General features: G+C 46.1%; 1 protein-coding gene and 1 long non-coding RNA gene across 2 annotated transcripts; one reads left to right on the top strand and one right to left on the bottom strand.

The window, feature by feature from the left end:
- Positions 1-1,261: 1,261 nt before the first annotated feature.
- LOC144722559 (dual specificity tyrosine-phosphorylation-regulated kinase 2-like) lies at positions 1,262-9,667 on the top strand. The gene is made up of 3 exons (XM_078600732.1): positions 1,262-1,882; positions 2,959-3,107; positions 3,568-9,667. The coding sequence occupies exons 1-3, from the start codon at positions 1,804-1,806 to the stop codon at positions 3,706-3,708; spliced, it is 369 nt and encodes a 122-aa protein (XP_078456858.1). The 5' UTR covers positions 1,262-1,803; the 3' UTR covers positions 3,709-9,667.
- LOC144722560 (uncharacterized) lies at positions 9,241-18,459 on the bottom strand. The gene is made up of 2 exons (XR_013586061.1): positions 17,736-18,459; positions 9,241-10,405 (listed from the first exon to the last, which is right to left on the bottom strand). It is a non-coding gene; the product is annotated as an uncharacterized LOC144722560 (long non-coding RNA).
- Positions 18,460-18,962: the final 503 nt, after the last annotated feature.

Below are 18,962 nucleotides of genomic sequence, written 5' to 3'. Positions count from 1 at the left end.
GCGGGCGTAAACGGCCTCGCGGATATGACGTCATGGGGGGGAGGAGTTAGGTCACGTGTGAGAGAGGGGTGAGGTCTTAAGGGAGAGATACCGGAAGAGACGGGAGAGTGTGGGAGATAGAGTTAGAGTGAGGCCACGCAGGGCGGAGGTCGAGGAGTGGCGAGATCGCCACACACACGCAGAGTAAGACTTGGCACCGTCGGCCAGCGGTGACCAAGCGCAGAGGAATGACGGGCAGCGGTGGAGCTGCAGTGAGGGCAGCCGGAGGACTGCACAGGGGATCTGCAGCGGAGCTGCAGAGGTGTGGAGGCTACGGGAGCGAGGGCAGCTACGGAGCTGCCAAGGGGAGAGCTCTGAGCGAGGGCCGTGTGGGACAAGTGTAAGAACCCGAATAAAGGACAACGGAGACAGACCCAGGATCGAGTCCTTTATTACATATGTATAAACATTTACAGCATTCTTATCTATCCACTGTTGGTTGAAGGCCTCCCTCCTCAAGCCACTGGCACCTCTCACAATCTAGCGATGGAATAATCTGGCCAGCGTATGCTCTGCATTCTATGATACTATTTCATAGCTCCATCTCGATGGCGGACGTTTTCTCAGATGCGTTCCTGCCACTCCGTTATTGTCTGTCACTTCGTTATTATTCTTCAGGATCAACCAATCAACCATCACCATCCCTTCTGGCCGTGGCGTGTCCTGGCCCAGCCCCACTCAGTTTTATTAACATTTTGAATGATCCCATTAACCTGTGTGTCTTCCAATCCACGTGTTCCTCTTTCTGTCTCAATGTAAATCCAGGTGTGGCATCTTGATATCAGACAAACATCCCAATGCTGAGATTTCACATCAGAATCAGAATCTTTATTTAGACTATAAGAATCCAATGACCTACGAAGCTTGTTTTCACAGATGTCCAGTATGGGAGGGTCAGCAAGTTACAACAGCAAACAATATAAAATAGGAGTGCAAAGTAGAAAAATGGAAAGCAAGTCAGTAACTTTGAATCAATAATTAATTATACAAGTCTTATTTATCAATATTGGGAAACCATATTCTTTGGGTCTTTCGGTAAAGTCACGTAGATAGGTTCAAATTAAAAATAAATAAACAAAAAATGACGACGTTTTAATCATAACACAAGCGATTGTCATCAGGAGGAAAACAGAGGGGGAAAGCTGCTCAAAGCAGACTGTTTTAAAGGTTTAAAATGGGTGTAGCCACGTACCGTCGGCTCTGCGATCTTACATTAACATGCTAATCTCTCACATTAACATAGTCACCTCAGCGTGCTCGTCGTGGAGGCCACTCTCCGATCTTACATTAACATGCTAATTTCTCATATTAACATCACTAGCCCCGCCCACTTCGTTTATGACCCTTGGGCTTGCACCCATTTTGAACTTTTAAAGAAGTCTGTTTTAGCAGCTTTCCTCCTCTGTTTTCTTCCTGATGACGATCGCTTGTGTTGTGATCAAAACCTCACGTTTTTTCTTTTAATTTGAACCTATCTACGTGACTTTACGGAAAGACCCAAAGATTATGAATTCCTGCAGTCACGAAAGCTTTAAGTCAAGATTTAATATTGGGAAAGGCAGCAAAAACAACAACAAAGCAGTCCTCAACCACACCAATATATCACATAGCCCATCAATAAACTTGCACATTAACTTTGAACTATCAGCAGGACCCTCCTGAATGTGGAGCCCAGATATCATCGGTGCTTGCTCAGTACTCACCTACTGCACTTAACTCAACACATTGTTGAATCCTATGTGGGGAACCTTTGTCTTTGTGTAGATGAGCAACGCTGAAGGTGGAAGCAATGGCGGGTCTTGCGACACTGTGGTTACTGCCTCCATCCGGAGATCACCCAAAGGTAATAATAGTCATGTGAGACGTAACAGTGGCCATGTTGCAGGGGTGATGTCATGTCGACTATGTTGCATGGATGATGTCAAGGTGGCCATGTTGCATGAGGAACATCATGGTGGCCATGTTGCATGGGGGGGATATGTATTTTTCTGCTGATTAGCAGCTGAATGACTGGTACAGTGAGAGTGATAATGTAGAGCCTAGCAGTCGCTCTTTTGGAAGCTAGAGTTTGGAGTTAACTAGAACTCCCATATTTACTTTGATCTCTTTTCTCACATGATGATTACAATAATTGTTCAATCCTAGTCTGCCAGACTTTCTACAAACTGATGATTATCTATGCACTGGCCTCAGTACTGTAACAACAAAAACACATCAATAGCCACATAGGCCAGTATGGCATCAGAACTTTACGTGGCAGGGTGGAAGCATAACGGCAACACTCGTGTCTCACAGCAGGAAGGTCCTGGGTTTGATTCCTGATTAGAGCACCTTCCTGTGTGTAGTTTCTATATTCTTCCCCAGTTCTGAAGAACGTGAGGGAGTGAGAGTGTGTGTGAGTGTGTGTGTGGGCATATGGGTATCCCGGTTTCATCCCATCGCTACAAAAATAACCACACAATGTATTGGCCAAAACATTCCAATCCTGAAATATTTACCTGACAAATTCCTCAACTTAGGATCACACATATCAGCACCAGCACTGCTCCCATTCTGCAAAAGATCTGCAGGAACCTCCTGAAAAGGAGTCTTGAGACTGAGTGAGGTTGTCCTATATAAAACGCGCTTCGATGATAAAATATCACGTACAGTTCTTCTTGGTTCTTTCGGTAAAGTCACGTAGAAGGGAAATAATAAAATAATAAAAATACAACATAATAAAATACAACTATCACGATGTTTCGGTCACAACGCAAGCAGCCGTCCTCAGGTGAAGAACAGGTCAGTCGGAAAGACGCTGTCTTTTTATTATTTCCCTTCTACGTGACTTTACCGAAAGAACCAAGAAGATGAATCCCTGCAGTCACGAAAGCTTTAAATCGAAATCACTTACAGTTATTGTTTTTCTCATGTCCGCAGAAATCCTGGGTCTTATTGGCCCTCAACTAACTCGCCGAGAGAAGGCAGAACTTGCCGCCATGAAAGACATCTGGTACTATACGTTCCACAACGATTCCCGGGGCACCAATAACTATGGCTACGACGACGAAAAGCATAATTACATTCTGGTGAGACTCACAACAAAACACCTACTTGGGGCGGTCACATAACCCAGCAGTAGCAGGGTTCGTGGTTTCTTGTTATTACACCTGAAGTAGCAACCAGGGCGGCTGCCCTGATTGCTACTTCAGGCCTCATTATCATCTTCATCATACACAGCATCATCACGCGCAGTATCTTCACACAGTATAATCACTCACTGCGTGATGACGTGCAGTGTCCTTGCACACAGCATTATCAGACACAGTATGGTCTTCCAACCAAGCATGAAAATTCCCAGCATGACAGAGCTCTCTCTCCTACCAACACACACACATGCTTCAGTTCGTCACAACTGTGAATCAGGTTATTAAATTGTACCCGCGACATTCCTGTCCAACCGAGCACTGAATTAACAGGGGGGGGTGAATGAGTGTTGATGATGGAGTTGGTGCCCTCACCCCTGACCTCTGTTTGATTGTCGCTCAGGACCCACATGTGCACCTCAACTACCGTTATGAGGTGCTCAAAACAATTGTGGTGGGAGGTCAAGGCCAGGTCATCGAGTGTCGTGACCACAAGACAAATAACATCGTGGTCGTGAAGATGTTGGTCACACCCTTAAGGTAAGACTCCACAGAGGCACCGTAATGAGGCCATGTGGAAGTGAAACTCATGCCTCACAGCGAGAAGTGGGCCTGGGTTCGACTCCTGAATTGGGCGCCCTCCCGTGTAGAGTTTGTATGTTCTCCATCTCTTCTGCATTGGTTCCCTCTGCGTTCTCCAGTTTCTCGTGGCGAGATTTTAACTCCCTCGCCTGGTATGCAGGAGGTCGTGGGTTCAATGACACCTATATATTTGTAGTGATCTCCCCATGGCAGCATGGATTTTCTTCGGGTCCTCCGGTTTTTTACTCCACATTTAGAAACATGCGTTTAGAGTATTTGGCTGCTATAACGTGATAAGCCACTTGGTGAAGCTATCATCTGTGGCCATGTCGCCTCGAGAAAAAAGCTATATAGGTCAGTGGGCCTTACCTGGTGAAATTTAAAATTGTTTTGTTTAACCGTTTTAGTTTCTTCCTCAAGCTTAAAAACACATACAGTGTAACTGGTATTGGACCAAACATCCCAATACTGAAAAATCACCTCCACATTACTCAACTACTGTGATTATAAATAACATTGGCGCCAACTGTGCAACTACTGCAGACTCTGTCAGTGAAACATAGCGCCTTCCTTAGTTGTGCTCGCCTAGCAATATCAGACCCACATTCAGAGCCATGGCTCAGCTCTAGCTCAGCCTCGAACTCTCAGTCTTAGGCTCTGGCTTGAGTCACTTGGCTGCTATTAAATATGCTTGAGCAGCTCAGCCATAGCTCGGCACAGGTTCAGCTCCTACAAAATCCTGAGCATTCCTTGGACCACGCTCGGAGCTGGCTCAAGTTAATCACAGTCACACATCAGGGAATTACTCTATTCAGGGAGCACCCCAAACCCCCTTTTCTCCCTAGCTAATTTTATCCTCTTCCCAAACCTTTCTGGAACTTTCCATGTTTCTCTAACACCAATCCCTCTTAATTTGTTCAGTCTCTCCCAATTTAATCCCCTTATTTGCATTAAATTTCCTCTGACGACCAATCTTTGCAGCGGCTTTTGGCTAGCCTTTGAACAAAGAGGGTCACTGCATCTCACGCTTTCAGATGCACTTCTGTGGCCGTCTGGAACGCTCTTCCTTCCGATATTAGAAAGTCACTGAAACTATGTACTTTTAAATCTAAATTGAAAACAAATTTCTTTAGAACTGCTGTTCGTCTTAAGTTTGTTGTCCTTCCCACGCATCTCCGATTACCATGGTTGGCTATGTACAGTGCAAATGAAGTTCAGCATACATATGTACAATCCTATTTGAATGGCTCTCTACCTTCAAATCCGATTGTGTGCCATATGTCGGCCACTTTTCCCGTGATAGCTCCTCGGTAATGAAAGTTGAGCACTTCAAACTCACAAAGCCGTTAGACCCAGTGAATGTATATGTATTTATTTATTTCCGAATAGGCGTTACTTCGGGGCATCCTTTACACAAGTCTAAGTGATTAACTTGTGGACTTCCTCTGTGCAGCTCCACGGATGAAATATTGGAGATGGTGTTGTATATGTTGGGTGTGAAAATTTTGATGTGTTGTATGCGTGCGTGGGTGAAATTATTATGTTGTATATGTGGGTTATGAATATTCAGTGAAAATAATAATAATCAAATGAAATTTGGTTATTTGTATAATTATCCGGAAATATGTTAATCATGTAGTTATGCACATTTAATTATGCCAATTCGAGAGGTAATTGTAGTAATTATGCGAGTGGGAGTAATTATGATAATGCCAGTCGTTATGATAACCAGACCCCGCCTCGGTGACGAGGGTGGGTTATCGATCGGAATAAGGCAATTAATCGTATGCAGTTATGCAGGTGTGGTGTAAGTATGCAAGATTAACTTAGATTAACTCGGCATCGTTGTCTAGGTTCGTCTCATTCTCGCTTATCTTTAGGTCCCCGGTTCGCCCCGTTATCGCTTTAACATTTACTGAGTATGTATTAGTGTGTTTATTAAGGTCACCAAGTTCAGATCTCAACGCAGAAGCAGATCTTATGCATAGACTTCAGGAAAGAATCACACAACCACTTCTGTATTAATTAATTTATTACTAATTCAACCTCAACTATGATATAGTATGCGAACTCTCAATCCCGGAACGTCAACACGGCATCAATACAGTATCATCAATGATTGTCTGATTTCACTTGACAACGGCACATGGATCCCGCGTAACGCGATGGTTGTTAGTGAGAGAGAGTCGTTAAAACATGCAAATACTATGCTAAGAAAACCTTAACGTTAATGAATGAAAGATACTTGAAAGATTATACGGCGATAAAAACACAATCAAGACAGTTATTATTCTTAAAGGCACCAATCTCAACAGATACATCGGCAGGTTATCTGACAGCAGAATGGCTCGGAGTAAAGGCCTGCGACGGCTCTCCTTTTCCGAAGATCGTTATCTTATCAAGTTTACTAATTGGGGACCAGATCACCTGTTAAGGATCTGGTGGGCCACCACTCCCCACGTGAGCGTTGCTCGGCGGAAGGAGGTGCCAAGAATCAATTCGTATTGATGGATCTGTTGGGAATTTATGCGATTAAGAGTACAGCCCACTAAATATTAAAGATAAAATTACGAATACTCTTATAAACGACGGATGGCCATCACTCGGTCTCGAGTGTTTTCTTCACAGCCACGGATGGCTTATGGGTTCGAGTGGGTTTGAGTGGTAAGAGTTGTCTTCAATAGTCAGTGTTCGGAGTCGGTTCTTTATGTCAAACAGACGCCTGGGGGTCGTGTGGTGAGGGGGCGGTGCGCGTCATACGTATTAGTCGCTCCTCTGTCGCCATGGGGAATTGGTTGGATGCCTGTTGATACGCTGTCGTAGTTCGGAACCCGGTCGGTAGGTGGCGCCCACAGCTCGCTCGCAGCGTCGTCGCCAAACCGCGATTCTCGCGGCAGCAGGGAAACCGACTCGGCAGAGGTTGAGCTGTCAAGCGGGTCTTGCCCGCCTGCAGAGGAGATGGGGAGCCGCTTGAGTCGAGCCCCGAGAGCCGTCTGAACTCGGCTGAGTCCCAGAAGCTGAAGAGTCGAGCCGACCCGTTAGTCGCAGCTCGCCCTTGAGTCGACCCGCTCGGTCGAGCTGAAGATGAGTCGAGCCGACCCGCTGGTCGAGCTCGGCTGGTGAGTTGACCCTTCTGGTCGAACTCGGCTGGTGAGTTGACCCTTCTGGTCGAACTCGGCTGATGAGTCGAGCCGACCCTTCCGGTCGAGCTCGCTCATGAGTCGACCCGTTGGTCGCACTCGTGATGAGTTGACTCTCCTGGTCGAACTGGTTTCCAATGCTCAGAGTCCTTTCTTTTATGCCGAAAAATCCCTTTGGACCCTGCCCACAAGGCGGGGTTTCTTTTGATTTACTGTGTCAGGATCTGTCCGTGTGTAGGTGTGTTCATGTGTGTGTCCGTACGTCCGTGTGTCCTTGTGTGCATCACCCACGGTATATTCCGTGGTCATATTCCCTCCATAAAATCCACGAGCAAACAGTCAGGTGTTACAATTGCCTCGAGGTCGTCTCTCGGTCTGGGTGCGATTTATCTCTTGGTTGGCCTTCTTCATGAACCAAAACACAGACGTTACAAACCGTCTCACAGGCATCTTTGTCCGTGTTGCACCACCTGGAGGGAGGGGCACTCTCCCTGACCTCACTGACGCACGAAGAAATGATTAAAAGTTTTAACATTTGTCCCTTACCATTTCCCAGTTATGATTCTGTATTTAACCTAAGGTCTGTCATTTCCCATCGTGGTGCTTGACTCAAGTGGAGGTGTTTCCCCGAGCGTATACACACTCATATCCCGCGCTGCGGGGATACAAAGACGACCGGGATCTCCCTTTCTCTCCGACCCTGGATTTAACATCGCTCTTTTATTATGTATTTTATTTCGACCTGGTGGTGATTTATCCCGTTATGCTTCGGGTCGAGCCTACCCTGTTGTTAAGTTCCGACTTTAACGTGACTTTAATAGCAATACAGAATAATTGAGCTTTTTGACTTAACTAGGCAAACATGAACTCCCGGCGGCCCCCGCAGCCTCGCCGTTCAGCTGAGCCTGCAACCTTGAGAGAGAGACAACACTCTTATTCGTCTCACTGTGGTCATCCAACCTTCTTCTCTGGGAGGGTGATTAATTCCAGGACAAGGCCCCCTCACGTTCAGACGTGCAGTGGTTGTTAATCAGCCCCCTCTCCTGTGTACACAACCTTGAGCTGGGCTTATCTTGGCTACCTCAGCTGCAGAGAACAAGGCGTGTTTCTCCTCTCTGTGTGCACGTGTTCCAATTAGCTCGAAATCCCTAACACACAATCAGTGATGACCCCCGGCCTTCTGTGGCCGTGATCCAGACAAAGGCGCCTCTGCTTCCTTTCATTGCATTCGAGTCGACACTGTTCCATTATTCGCCCATGTGCTGAGGTCATAGATGGTTGGGCTTTTTGCTTTAACTGTCTGGCTGACTCTCCCACTGTCTCTGCCCTTGCAGGTGACACGTGCCCGTTTATCAGGCCTTATCTATCCCTGAAGCAAGGTTGCAATTCTGCCATCTTAGCCCTCCTCCCGTTCATTACTACAACACCTGGTGTTTTGCAGTTTGCTGCGCTTTGGTGTGTTTTCATTCATTATATATCAATGATGGAAGAAGGCTAGAATACAACATTCCGCCCTTTTAAAAATGGCCAGTGGTCAAATGGCCACGGGTTATTTTTAAAAAAATGTATACCCTTCTTCCATCATGACCATCAATTGTCCTCAAGTTTTGCTGCTATTTCCTTACAACGCGCGCGTACGTGTCACAACTTACATGGTTATATGTGACAAAAAAACATTCTAAAGGAAGGTAAAACGATAAGGGAGGGAGAAATTATTCTATTGACTACGTGTTATAGGAGATATCGTTAAAAGATAGTTTCTACGGTTATTCTTGGGTGGCATCATCAGGCCTTGTTATTGCTCAATCTCGTGTTCCTGAGCTTGAATGGTAGGTGGCTTGTGCCTGCGATTAGTCTTTTAAGTTCGGTCTTTATTTTGGCCACATGGTATGTTAAGGTTAGAATAGCCAGGACTAGTATGATTATCCCTGTTGCCCCTGTGATTCCCATCCCCATCCGTTGATTTCGCTGATATCCAGCCTCTTTGGTCGCCCAAGTAAGATCTGTTATGTTAATCTCTGATTCGCTGAGGGATAATTTCACCATGTGGAATTCTTTACTGTTCAACAAGTTGGACAGAGTGCTGCTTATCTCAAACTTGTGGCCTCGGAATGTGTCTACTATTTCTACCTCCGCTTGGTGTAGGCTTTTGTCTAGGTTATATAATACCTTGTCCCCTATGCGTACGAATGTTCCTCTTGGTATTGTGACCAGTGCGACGTGGCTTGGAATCGGAACTTCCATGGTGATGGAGTGTTGATCGGTAGAAACAATTGCCGTATCTAGAGGGGTGCTAATCAACCACTGGGCATTAGCTATCATGGCCACTGTTCCGGTTTGTTCTTTGGGTTTACTTAGCTTCAACTTGCAAGTTTCCTTAGAGCTTAGGTTTGACAGACCACACATTATTTCTGCTGTATTGGTCAGAAATGGTTCCCCTGGGCAGAGCCAATGAACCTCTTTCATTATTTGACACAGGTTTAGGTCAGGCACCAGGTACTTAAGGGGGCCTTCTTCCTGGTAGGCCACCACTACGGGAGTTTCCATCTTGGAGTAAATGTCGTTATTCCATGTACCCACGTTCAATACTGTCCGCAATCGAAATACATTTCCGGGTTTGACCAGGGGTAAATTTAGCAAAAATGCCAGCTGTCTAGTTTGGGGGTCCACATGTATGGGTGTGGCTGTACCCATGTTGAAGGCAATTTGTACTTGAGTTGGACTGATTGTTTCCGGGGATGCTGCTTGTAGCACATCTTTTATCAGTGTTGGAGTTACCAGATATGACGGAATTTGTCCTTGTATAAGATCACTGATGCTGCCGCTGGTGCTACGCAACAAGTCTTGGATCACCCACTGAATTGGCTCTCGAATACTCTCTTCTTCGTATAGATCTCGGATTGCAGAACTCAATTCTTGGAATGTTAAGTTAATCATGATAGAATGTAGGTTTACGAGAACCACGGTGTCTCGGAGGGTGGATCCCATTTCGACCAGATTCTTTTGTTGGTGTTGTATTTGCTGCTGGATCTGATGCATATCGAGCTGTAAATTCTCGATACCTTGCGTGAGGTGTCCAATCTTTACGGCGTTGGATATGGATACTCCTAGTGTGATTAAGGAGCTAAAACCGGATAGTATTCCAAAGACCCCTCCCAGGCCGATAGACCTCTTGGAACGTGTTAGGTTGACAGTGGTGGGGGGAAGTATCATGGTTCTTTGTAATTGCTTCAGGATCGTTCCGACATTCTGTTCACTGTATCTTAGGAAGTCATAATACCATATTCGGGTTGCTTGGGTAGCTTGGGGTGGTAACTTCCCGAAGTGCTTCTTTACCACCAAGGCAGGTTCCAAGGAGACATAGACTTGTTGGGTTACTATTTTCGTTTCGGTTACTAGGAAGCTGGAGGAGTCTCTCAGCATCACCCCGGATTCTGGTCCTGGCTTGATCAGCTCTTGGCTCCCTTCTAGCTTGGCAAGGTACGTTAGCAGGAGCGTGAGCAGGAGGGCTGCCATTTCCTGGAAAACATGTTACTCATTATTGTAGTGTGATATGCCCCTTAGTTTAGTTCCCCAGAGATTGGTGTTTATTCTGAGTTAATTTTTTTTATGTCCTAAGGTTAAGCGTTATTATGTTTCCACTTAAGCTTTCTGGAATTCGTACTCTTTAGTTTTTATTTTTATTTTGGAAGGTCGTGTAGGTAGGAAACATATAATAATAAAAATTATTGTTTGTTGGTTAATTATCTTTGTTAGGTTTCTACTTTTCGGTAAGGAAAACGTTAAGAAAACGCGAAGTTCCAACCGTTATTTATTCTGCCCTTTTCTGTATATCTCCAGATGTCTTGGGAGGCTAGTCCATACATCTTTTGTCCATTTGGATGTCCATGACCTCTTTGTGACCGAACTCTCAACATTTTAACCGCCCTCCATGTTTCATGGATTCCTGGTGTTCTTGTGAGGAGAAGTGAGTTGTTTTCATTAATTAATTAAAAAAAAGGTATATATATAAATTTAAAAATATTATTATATTTTTTTGAATTGTTCTTAATTAAAAGGATAGACACAACAATTCGCCCGTTTGAAAATTATCAGGGGTCGATTTGGCCACTGGCGAATTTCCAAACCAAGTAAATGCCCCTTTTTTTGCGTTATGAATCTATAAGCCGCCCTCACTCTCGGCGGTTATTTCTTACGACGCGCGCATATGTATCACAATCGTAACATGGTTACATTTGAAATAAGCAAAAGAAATAAACTTTAACATCGATATCACCAGTTACATGGTTCTCATCCCTCATAACTCCGACGGATATTAATTTTTTTTGTTTTTGCTAAATCCTGGGAAACGCTAGGTAGCGGTTTCGAACGCATTTTTGCGTTATTTTCCTCCTGTTACATCCTTGCAATCTTTTACCAAGTTCTGAGTGTCTGGTTTACCACTTATCACTTTGATCATTCGATCACGGTTTTCCGGTTCGTTTTTGTAATTTCCCCTCTCACTCTCTCGCGTCGTGGGAGTGTGGGGTGTAAAATTGTGCTGCACATAATCAGAATTCGCGCACACAACCAACTTCGGTATTCCGTCATCACTGGCATTCGCTCTCTCTGCGATTACATGCACATTTGCCGAGTCAGTGTGTCGATTTAATTCTGTCCCTCGTAATGTTGCCCTCTTTGTTTTTACGAGTGTGTTGGATTCCAACACCATTCCCGATACGTCATGGACATTCGTCTCCATTTTAGCACTCCGACCCACATACATTTTGGTTTCCCTTGGATATTTTCCATTCAAAGGCTCATGCCTGCGCTCCTCAGGGCGTGTCCCTGCTGTCGGTTTTTGTACTGTCCTCTTTGCGCCTGCTTCCTTTAACTGCTCGAGGGTATGCTGGAGGCTCTCGAGGTGTTCTTCCCATGAGGAGTCCTTGACCAGTATATCGTCGACATAGACGATGGTACCTCGCTCTTTTGCGTCGTCCATTGCCTTGTGTAGGAATATGTTAAAGTCCGCAGGTGAATTTGAGTATCCAAATGGACATCGGTTCCAAGTATACTGTATTCCATTGAATGTAAATGCCAACTTGTATTGATCCGCTTCTTTCACGGGCATGGTCCAGAAGCCATTTGATAGATCCATGGTGGTGAGAATTTTTGCGCCTTTTATTTGGTTGAGATTCTGGTCGATTTCTGCCATTGGCCATCGAGATAGGGGAACCGTTTTGTTGAGTTGCCTATAGTCGATGGTGAGTCGCCACTTGCCTGTGGGTTTCAATACAGGCCAAATCGGTGAGTTGTAGGTTGAGTTGCATTCTCGAATTATATTCTTCTTGAGTAGGTTCTCCAAGGTTTCTTGGATTGATTCGTAGGCAGCCAGTGGAATCTTGTATTGTTTCACATATACCGCTGGCGCTCCTTCCAGTGTGGGAATAGATACCACGTGTAGGTCGGTTTTGCCGCAATCATAGGGGTCTTCTGAGAACAGGAAGTGGTATTTGTGGAGCAGTTGACGAAGCTCATTTCGTTGAGTGTCGTTCTCGAGGGCGTCTGCTGCTTCAATTTGTTGTTCGATTTGTTCTTCTATTATGGAGACTCCTTGTCCTGGGTCTGGGTCCAAGGCCTTCGTGGTTTCGGGCGGCTCGGTTGAAAGTTCCTTTTGCGTTACTATCGGTTGAGTTGCCTTGGCTTCATCCGAGGGTAATACGCTCTTGCCCTTGTGTTTTCCTTCATCGGTTTGCAGTTCGTAGGTTTGGCCTCCAGGGGGCGGTATATACTCCATGAGGGGATGGTCATTTGGTGATACTGACTCTAAGTCGGCTTCCTTTCGGTCTTCTCTCAGTCTGTTAGTCATTAGCTGAGTGATTCGAATTCCTGCTGGGAGCTCGTCTTCGTTCCTGATTGTCGTTGATAGGACGTTGAGCTCTTGTGTTATCACTTGGATTCCCGTGGAGTCTCTCATAACGTCTTCATCTTCTGAGTCCCTTTGTTGCTCCGGCATTGATTGTGCCCAAATTTGTCGGGATTCAAGGTTCATAATGGGTTTCAGGCGATTCATTAGTTCTATCCCAATGATCAGCTCTTTTCCGGGGTTCCGTACGACATATAGGGGATGGTTCATGTTGATTTTGTTGAACGTCAACTTCGTCATAACTTTGCCCAATGGTCGCATGTGGGTCCCTTCACATCCTGAGTAGGTAAGTTTACTTGGCATCATCTGTAGTGTTTCATTCTTCCTCTGGAGGGCAGTCTGGAGTTCGTCAAATAATTCTCTGGATATCATGGATATTTCTGCTCCAGTATCACAAAGGCCCTGGCTGGTCAGGGTGTCTTGCAGTATTACTTCCACGTGGACTCGTCCGACTGGTCCTACGGGAATCAATTCCCCCAGATGGTACCCTTTTCCCTCTGGTACCACTTCGGTGATTGCTTCGGGGCTTCTTGTCTTCCCTACGTTCACTTGGGCTACCTTTGCACTGGGTGTGTCCTCCTCCTGTGTGGGTATAGTTGGTATTCTTCCCTTCGCTATTTGCATGGGAGTCTTCATACTCCCTAGGAGCTCTTTTTCCATCCTGATGTGGTGAGCATATCGATTCCTGTTAGCTAACGGTGGTCTATGCTCTATTGTTAGTGGAGGCGGCAGTAGGGGACGATATGGTGACTGGTTTGGTGGGCGTCGGCCTCCGCGGGGTAGGTATGGCCCGTCACTCGCTTTTCCTCCTCCATAATTCCAGCCTCCGCCCTCTTCTGCATTCCATGGTGGTGGCGGCTGTGAGTGCCAGGTTCTCCTGGCCTCGTTCCTCCCCCCACGTGGAACGCTATTCAGCGTGTTGTGGACGGGTGTTGATTCTATTGGGTTAGGCGCCCTCTCCTGGGGGAATTCATGTCCACCCCGTGTGGCGCTAATATTATTCCTTGGAGATTCGCTTCCCTCCAGATCGAGGCATTCTTTATCTCTGGTGACGATGTGGGTTTTGGCTATGCTAGTGGTTTTCCGTCCGTTCACCCAGGCCGTGTGGGCCTTGCTTTCAATCTGGCGTAGGGAGGCAGTCTCGGGGTCCAACATCATTCCTACTATTCTCACTATTTCAGGTCTCAATGATTGAAAGAACATCACTTTTAAGACTGTCTTATCTCCCTGGGCATTGTCCCCGTCCCCTGCGTAATATGCTTTCTTAAGGCGTAGGAGATAATCTCGTGGGTCTTCGTCTACACGCTGGGTCATCAACTTTGCCGCGTTCAATCCTTCGGATAGTGTGGAGTATTCCCCAAATCTCTTAACTACTGCTCGGCTCAATTGTTTAAAGTCACTCTTCACCCTATTTGGCAGGGAGGCTACCCATGGTCTGGCGGGTTCATGTAGGCTCCTTGATAATAAACATGCCTTTTCTGCTGATTTACCCAGACCCCGGATCTTAGCCTCCTGTTCTACCGTAGCTATGTAAGTGTGTATGTCCCTGTTCTTGTTATGTGGATCGAAGTAGGGAATTCTCACGAGTGCTTTGTCCATTAGTTTTAGTGTCTTACTGTTAAAAGTGCGTTGTTCGTCATCAGTGGTGTCGGTTCCTGAGGAGTGCTCACTTGAGCTACCCTTGTCTCCACTATCCCTGTTGTCATGTTTCCCGTGTCTGTGTCTCTTGTTTTCCTTATGTGGGTCTTGTGATTCGTGTTTGTGGGTTGGTGTGCGTGATCTCCTTGAGCGGTGTCTATGTGGTGAGTGTTTTTGTCCTTGACCTTCATGCTGCCTACTACGTGTGTGGTGCCTGCTAGGTGAGGTGTTGTATTTACGTTTGTCTCGTGCTTCATGGTTATCGGGATTCCTGTCTCTGTCATCTGTGGTGCGGGTGATTTTGCGTGGGTGATATTTACGTGTCATGCGTCCCTCTGGTGAACTCTCTCTGTTACCCCTGTCGTGTTGATAATGTTTACGTGAGGTGCGTCTCTCTGGTGAGCTGTGTCTGTCATCTGCATCATGTCGGTCATGTTTGCGTGAGGTGTGTCTCTCTGATGAGCGGTGTCTGTCATCTGCATCATGTCGGTCATGTTTGCGTGAGGTGTGTCTCTCTGGTGAGCTGTGTCTGTCATGTTTACGTGAGGTGCGTCTCTCTGGTGAGCTGTGTCTGTCATCTGCATCATGTCGGTCATGTTTGCGTGAGGTGTGTCTCTCTGGTGAGCTGTGTCTGTCATGTTTACGTGAGGTGCGTCTCTCTGGTGAGCTGTGTCTGTCATCTGCATCATGTCGGTCATGTTTGCGTGAGGTGTGTCTCTCTGGTGAGCTGTGTCTGTCATGTTTGCGTGAGGTGTGTCTCTCTGGTGAGCTGTGTCTGTCATCTGCATCATGTCGGTCATGTTTGCGTGAGGTGTGTCTCTCTGATGAGCGGTGTCTGTCATCTGCATCATGTCGGTCATATTTGCGTGAGGTGCGTTTCTCTGGTGAGCTGTCCCTGTCATCTGCATCATGTCGGTCATACTTGCGTAGCGTGCGTCTGCCTGGTGTGCTGTTTAGGTCATGTTTCCCGTCTTGCACCAGCTCCGCCCTTTTCCGCCCTATCATTACAGTGTATCCTGATGACTTAGGGTTAATTATTTGTCTCTCTCTAACGTTGGGGTGGTCGGCCTCATGTTTTCCCGTTTGTATTATTATTTCCTCTTCTCTCTCCTCGATTTGCGAGGGTGTTACTTCATCAAAATTGCTTTGCACAGTAGCCATACTCATTGTGGGATCTGGCCCTGGGCTACGTCCACGTGGCTCGGAGTGTGGTAAATTGTTACTCCCGTATGTGTTCTGTGTATCAGCGTCTGGGTGTTTCACTGGTGCATTTAGTGCGGATTCTTTCTCTCTCACGAGGGCGTGCAGATTCTTTACCTGCTCCATTAAGGACAGTTGTCTTTCCCTTTCAAATTTTTCCTCATTCTATAATCTTTCTCTGTCTGTCTGTGCGAGGAGATACGAGTCTACCCTCGCTATTTCTGCAATTTTTACGTCACGTTTGGCTTTGCCACATTTCATCACGTCCTTAAGTAGTTTCCTTCTGTGGGCCTTAACATCTTCTGTATGGCACCCCTCCCATATATCTCTCTGCTCCGTCTGCTGGCTAGCAGTCCGTCCAGTACGTTTTAACACAAATTCCCGATATTGTTTTTCCATAGATTCCATCTCCTCCTCAGAGGTCCACTCTGTATCAGTGTTATGCGTTGGTGTGTCAACCTCAGAATGCTGTGAATCCTGTGCCATCTCTATTACGTAGTGTGGTTAATAGACTTAAGAGTGTATCTTAATTCTAACATCTCATGTGCGGCGTGAGTTACTCTAGAATTCCCCTTCAGAGCACTTATAAACAATTGTATCACAGGATGCGTCAGTTCAACTCGAGCAAATAATCTCAGCCCAGCTGTCTTTGTTATACTCTGCTACTCTGGTATTTCCCTTCAGAGCGCGTTTTGTTTTGTTTTACGCCCGTTTACAATCACAAGGCAACGTTAGTTCACAACTCTTTGATTAACACAACAGTGATTCGTTCCTGAATTCATGCATAAACTGTCTGCGAGAGATCCCGGACAAGAGCCCCCATTATGTTGTATATGTTGGGTGTGAAAATTTTGATGTGTTGTATGCGTGCGTGGGTGAAATTATTATGTTGTATATGTGGGTTATGAATATTCAGTGAAAATAATAATAATCAAATGAAATTTGGTTATTTGTATAATTATCCGGAAATATGTTAATCATGTAGTTATGCACATTTAATTATGCCAATTCGAGAGGTAATTGTAGTAATTATGCGAGTGGGAGTAATTATGATAATGCCAGTCGTTATGATAACCAGACCCCGCCTCGGTGACGAGGGTGGGTTATCGATCGGAATAAGGCAATTAATCGTATGCAGTTATGCAGGTGTGGTGTAAGTATGCAAGATTAACTTAGATTAACTCGGCATCGTTGTCTAGGTTCGTCTCATTCTCGCTTATCTTTAGGTCCCCGGTTCGCCCCGTTATCGCTTTAACATTTACTGAGTATGTATTAGTGTGTTTATTAAGGTCACCAAGTTCAGATCTCAACGCAGAAGCAGATCTTATGCATAGACTTCAGGAAAGAATCACACAACCACTTCTGTATTAATTAATTTATTACTAATTCAACCTCAACTATGATATAGTATGCGAACTCTCAATCCCGGAACGTCAACACGGCATCAATACAGTATCATCAATGATTGTCTGATTTCACTTGACAACGGCACATGGATCCCGCGTAACGCGATGGTTGTTAGTGAGAGAGAGTCGTTAAAACATGCAAATACTATGCTAAGAAAACCTTAACGTTAATGAATGAAAGATACTTGAAAGATTATACGGCGATAAAAACACAATCAAGACAGTTATTATTCTTAAAGGCACCAATCTCAACAGATACATCGGCAGGTTATCTGACAGCAGAATGGCTCGGAGTAAAGGCCTGCGACGGCTCTCCTTTTCCGAAGATCGTTATCTTATCAAGTTTACTAATTGGGGACCAGATCACCTGTTAAGGATCTGGTGGGCCACCACTCCCCACGTGAGCGTTGCTCGGCGGAAGGAGGTGCCAAGAATCAATTCGTATTGATGGATCTGTTGGGAATTTATGCGATTAAGAGTACAGCCCACTAAATATTAAAGATAAAATTACGAATACTCTTATAAACGACGGATGGCCATCACTCGGTCTCGAGTGTTTTCTTCACAGCCACGGATGGCTTATGGGTTCGAGTGGGTTTGAGTGGTAAGAGTTGTCTTCAATAGTCAGTGTTCGGAGTCGGTTCTTTATGTCAAACAGACGCCTGGGGGTCGTGTGGTGAGGGGGCGGTGCGCGTCATACGTATTAGTCGCTCCTCTGTCGCCGTGGGGAATTGGTTGGATGCCTGTTGATACGCTGTCGTAGTTCGGAACCCGGTCGGTAGGTGGCGCCCACAGCTCGCTCGCAGCGTCGTCGCCAAACCGCGATTCTCGCGGCAGCAGGGAAACCGACTCGGCAGAGGTTGAGCTGTCAAGCGGGTCTTGCCCGCCTGCAGAGGAGATGGGGAGCCGCTTGAGTCGAGCCCCGAGAGCCGTCTGAACTCGGCTGAGTCCCAGAAGCTGAAGAGTCGAGCCGACCCGTTAGTCGCAGCTCGCCCTTGAGTCGACCCGCTCGGTCGAGCTGAAGATGAGTCGAGCCGACCCGCTGGTCGAGCTCGGCTGGTGAGTTGACCCTTCTGGTCGAACTCGGCTGGTGAGTTGACCCTTCTGGTCGAACTCGGCTGATGAGTCGAGCCGACCCTTCCGGTCGAGCTCGCTCATGAGTCGACCCGTTGGTCGCACTCGTGATGAGTTGACTCTCCTGGTCGAACTGGTTTCCAATGCTCAGAGTCCTTTCTTTTATGCCGAAAAATCCCTTTGGACCCTGCCCACAAGGCGGGGTTTCTTTTGATTTACTGTGTCAGGATCTGTCCGTGTGTAGGTGTGTTCATGTGTGTGTCCGTACGTCCGTGTGTCCTTGTGTGCATCACCCACGGTATATTCCGTGGTCATATTCCCTCCATAAAATCCACGAGCAAACAGTCAGGTGTTACAATTGCCTCGAGGTCGTCTCTCGGTCTGGGTGCGATTTATCTCTTGGTTGGCCTTCTTCATGAACCAAAACACAGACGTTACAAACCATCTCACAGGCATCTTTGTCCGTGTTGCACCACCTGGAGGGAGGGGCACTCTCCCTGACCTCACTGACGCACGAAGAAATTATTAAAAGTTTTAACATTTGTCCCTTACCATTTCCCAGTTATGATTCTGTATTTAACCTAAGGTCTGTCATTTCCCATCGTGGTGCTTGACTCAAGTAGAGGTGTTTCCCCGAGCGTATACACACTCATATCCCGCGCTGCGGGGATACAAAGACGGCCGGGATCTCCCTTTCTCTCCGACCCTGGATTTAACATCGCTCTTTTATTATGTATTTTATTTCGACCTGGTGGTGATTTATCCCGTTATGCTTCGGGTCGAGCCTACCCTGTTGTTAAGTTCCGACTTTAACGTGACTTTAATAGCAATACAGAATAATTGAGCTTTTTGA

This window comes from Lampetra planeri, chromosome 15 (assembly GCF_965212315.1).
Source record: "Lampetra planeri chromosome 15, kcLamPlan1.2.h2, whole genome shotgun sequence".
Taxonomy (NCBI): domain Eukaryota; kingdom Metazoa; phylum Chordata; class Hyperoartia; order Petromyzontiformes; family Petromyzontidae; genus Lampetra; species Lampetra planeri.
This window is presented reverse-complemented; position numbering and strand designations above follow the sequence as displayed.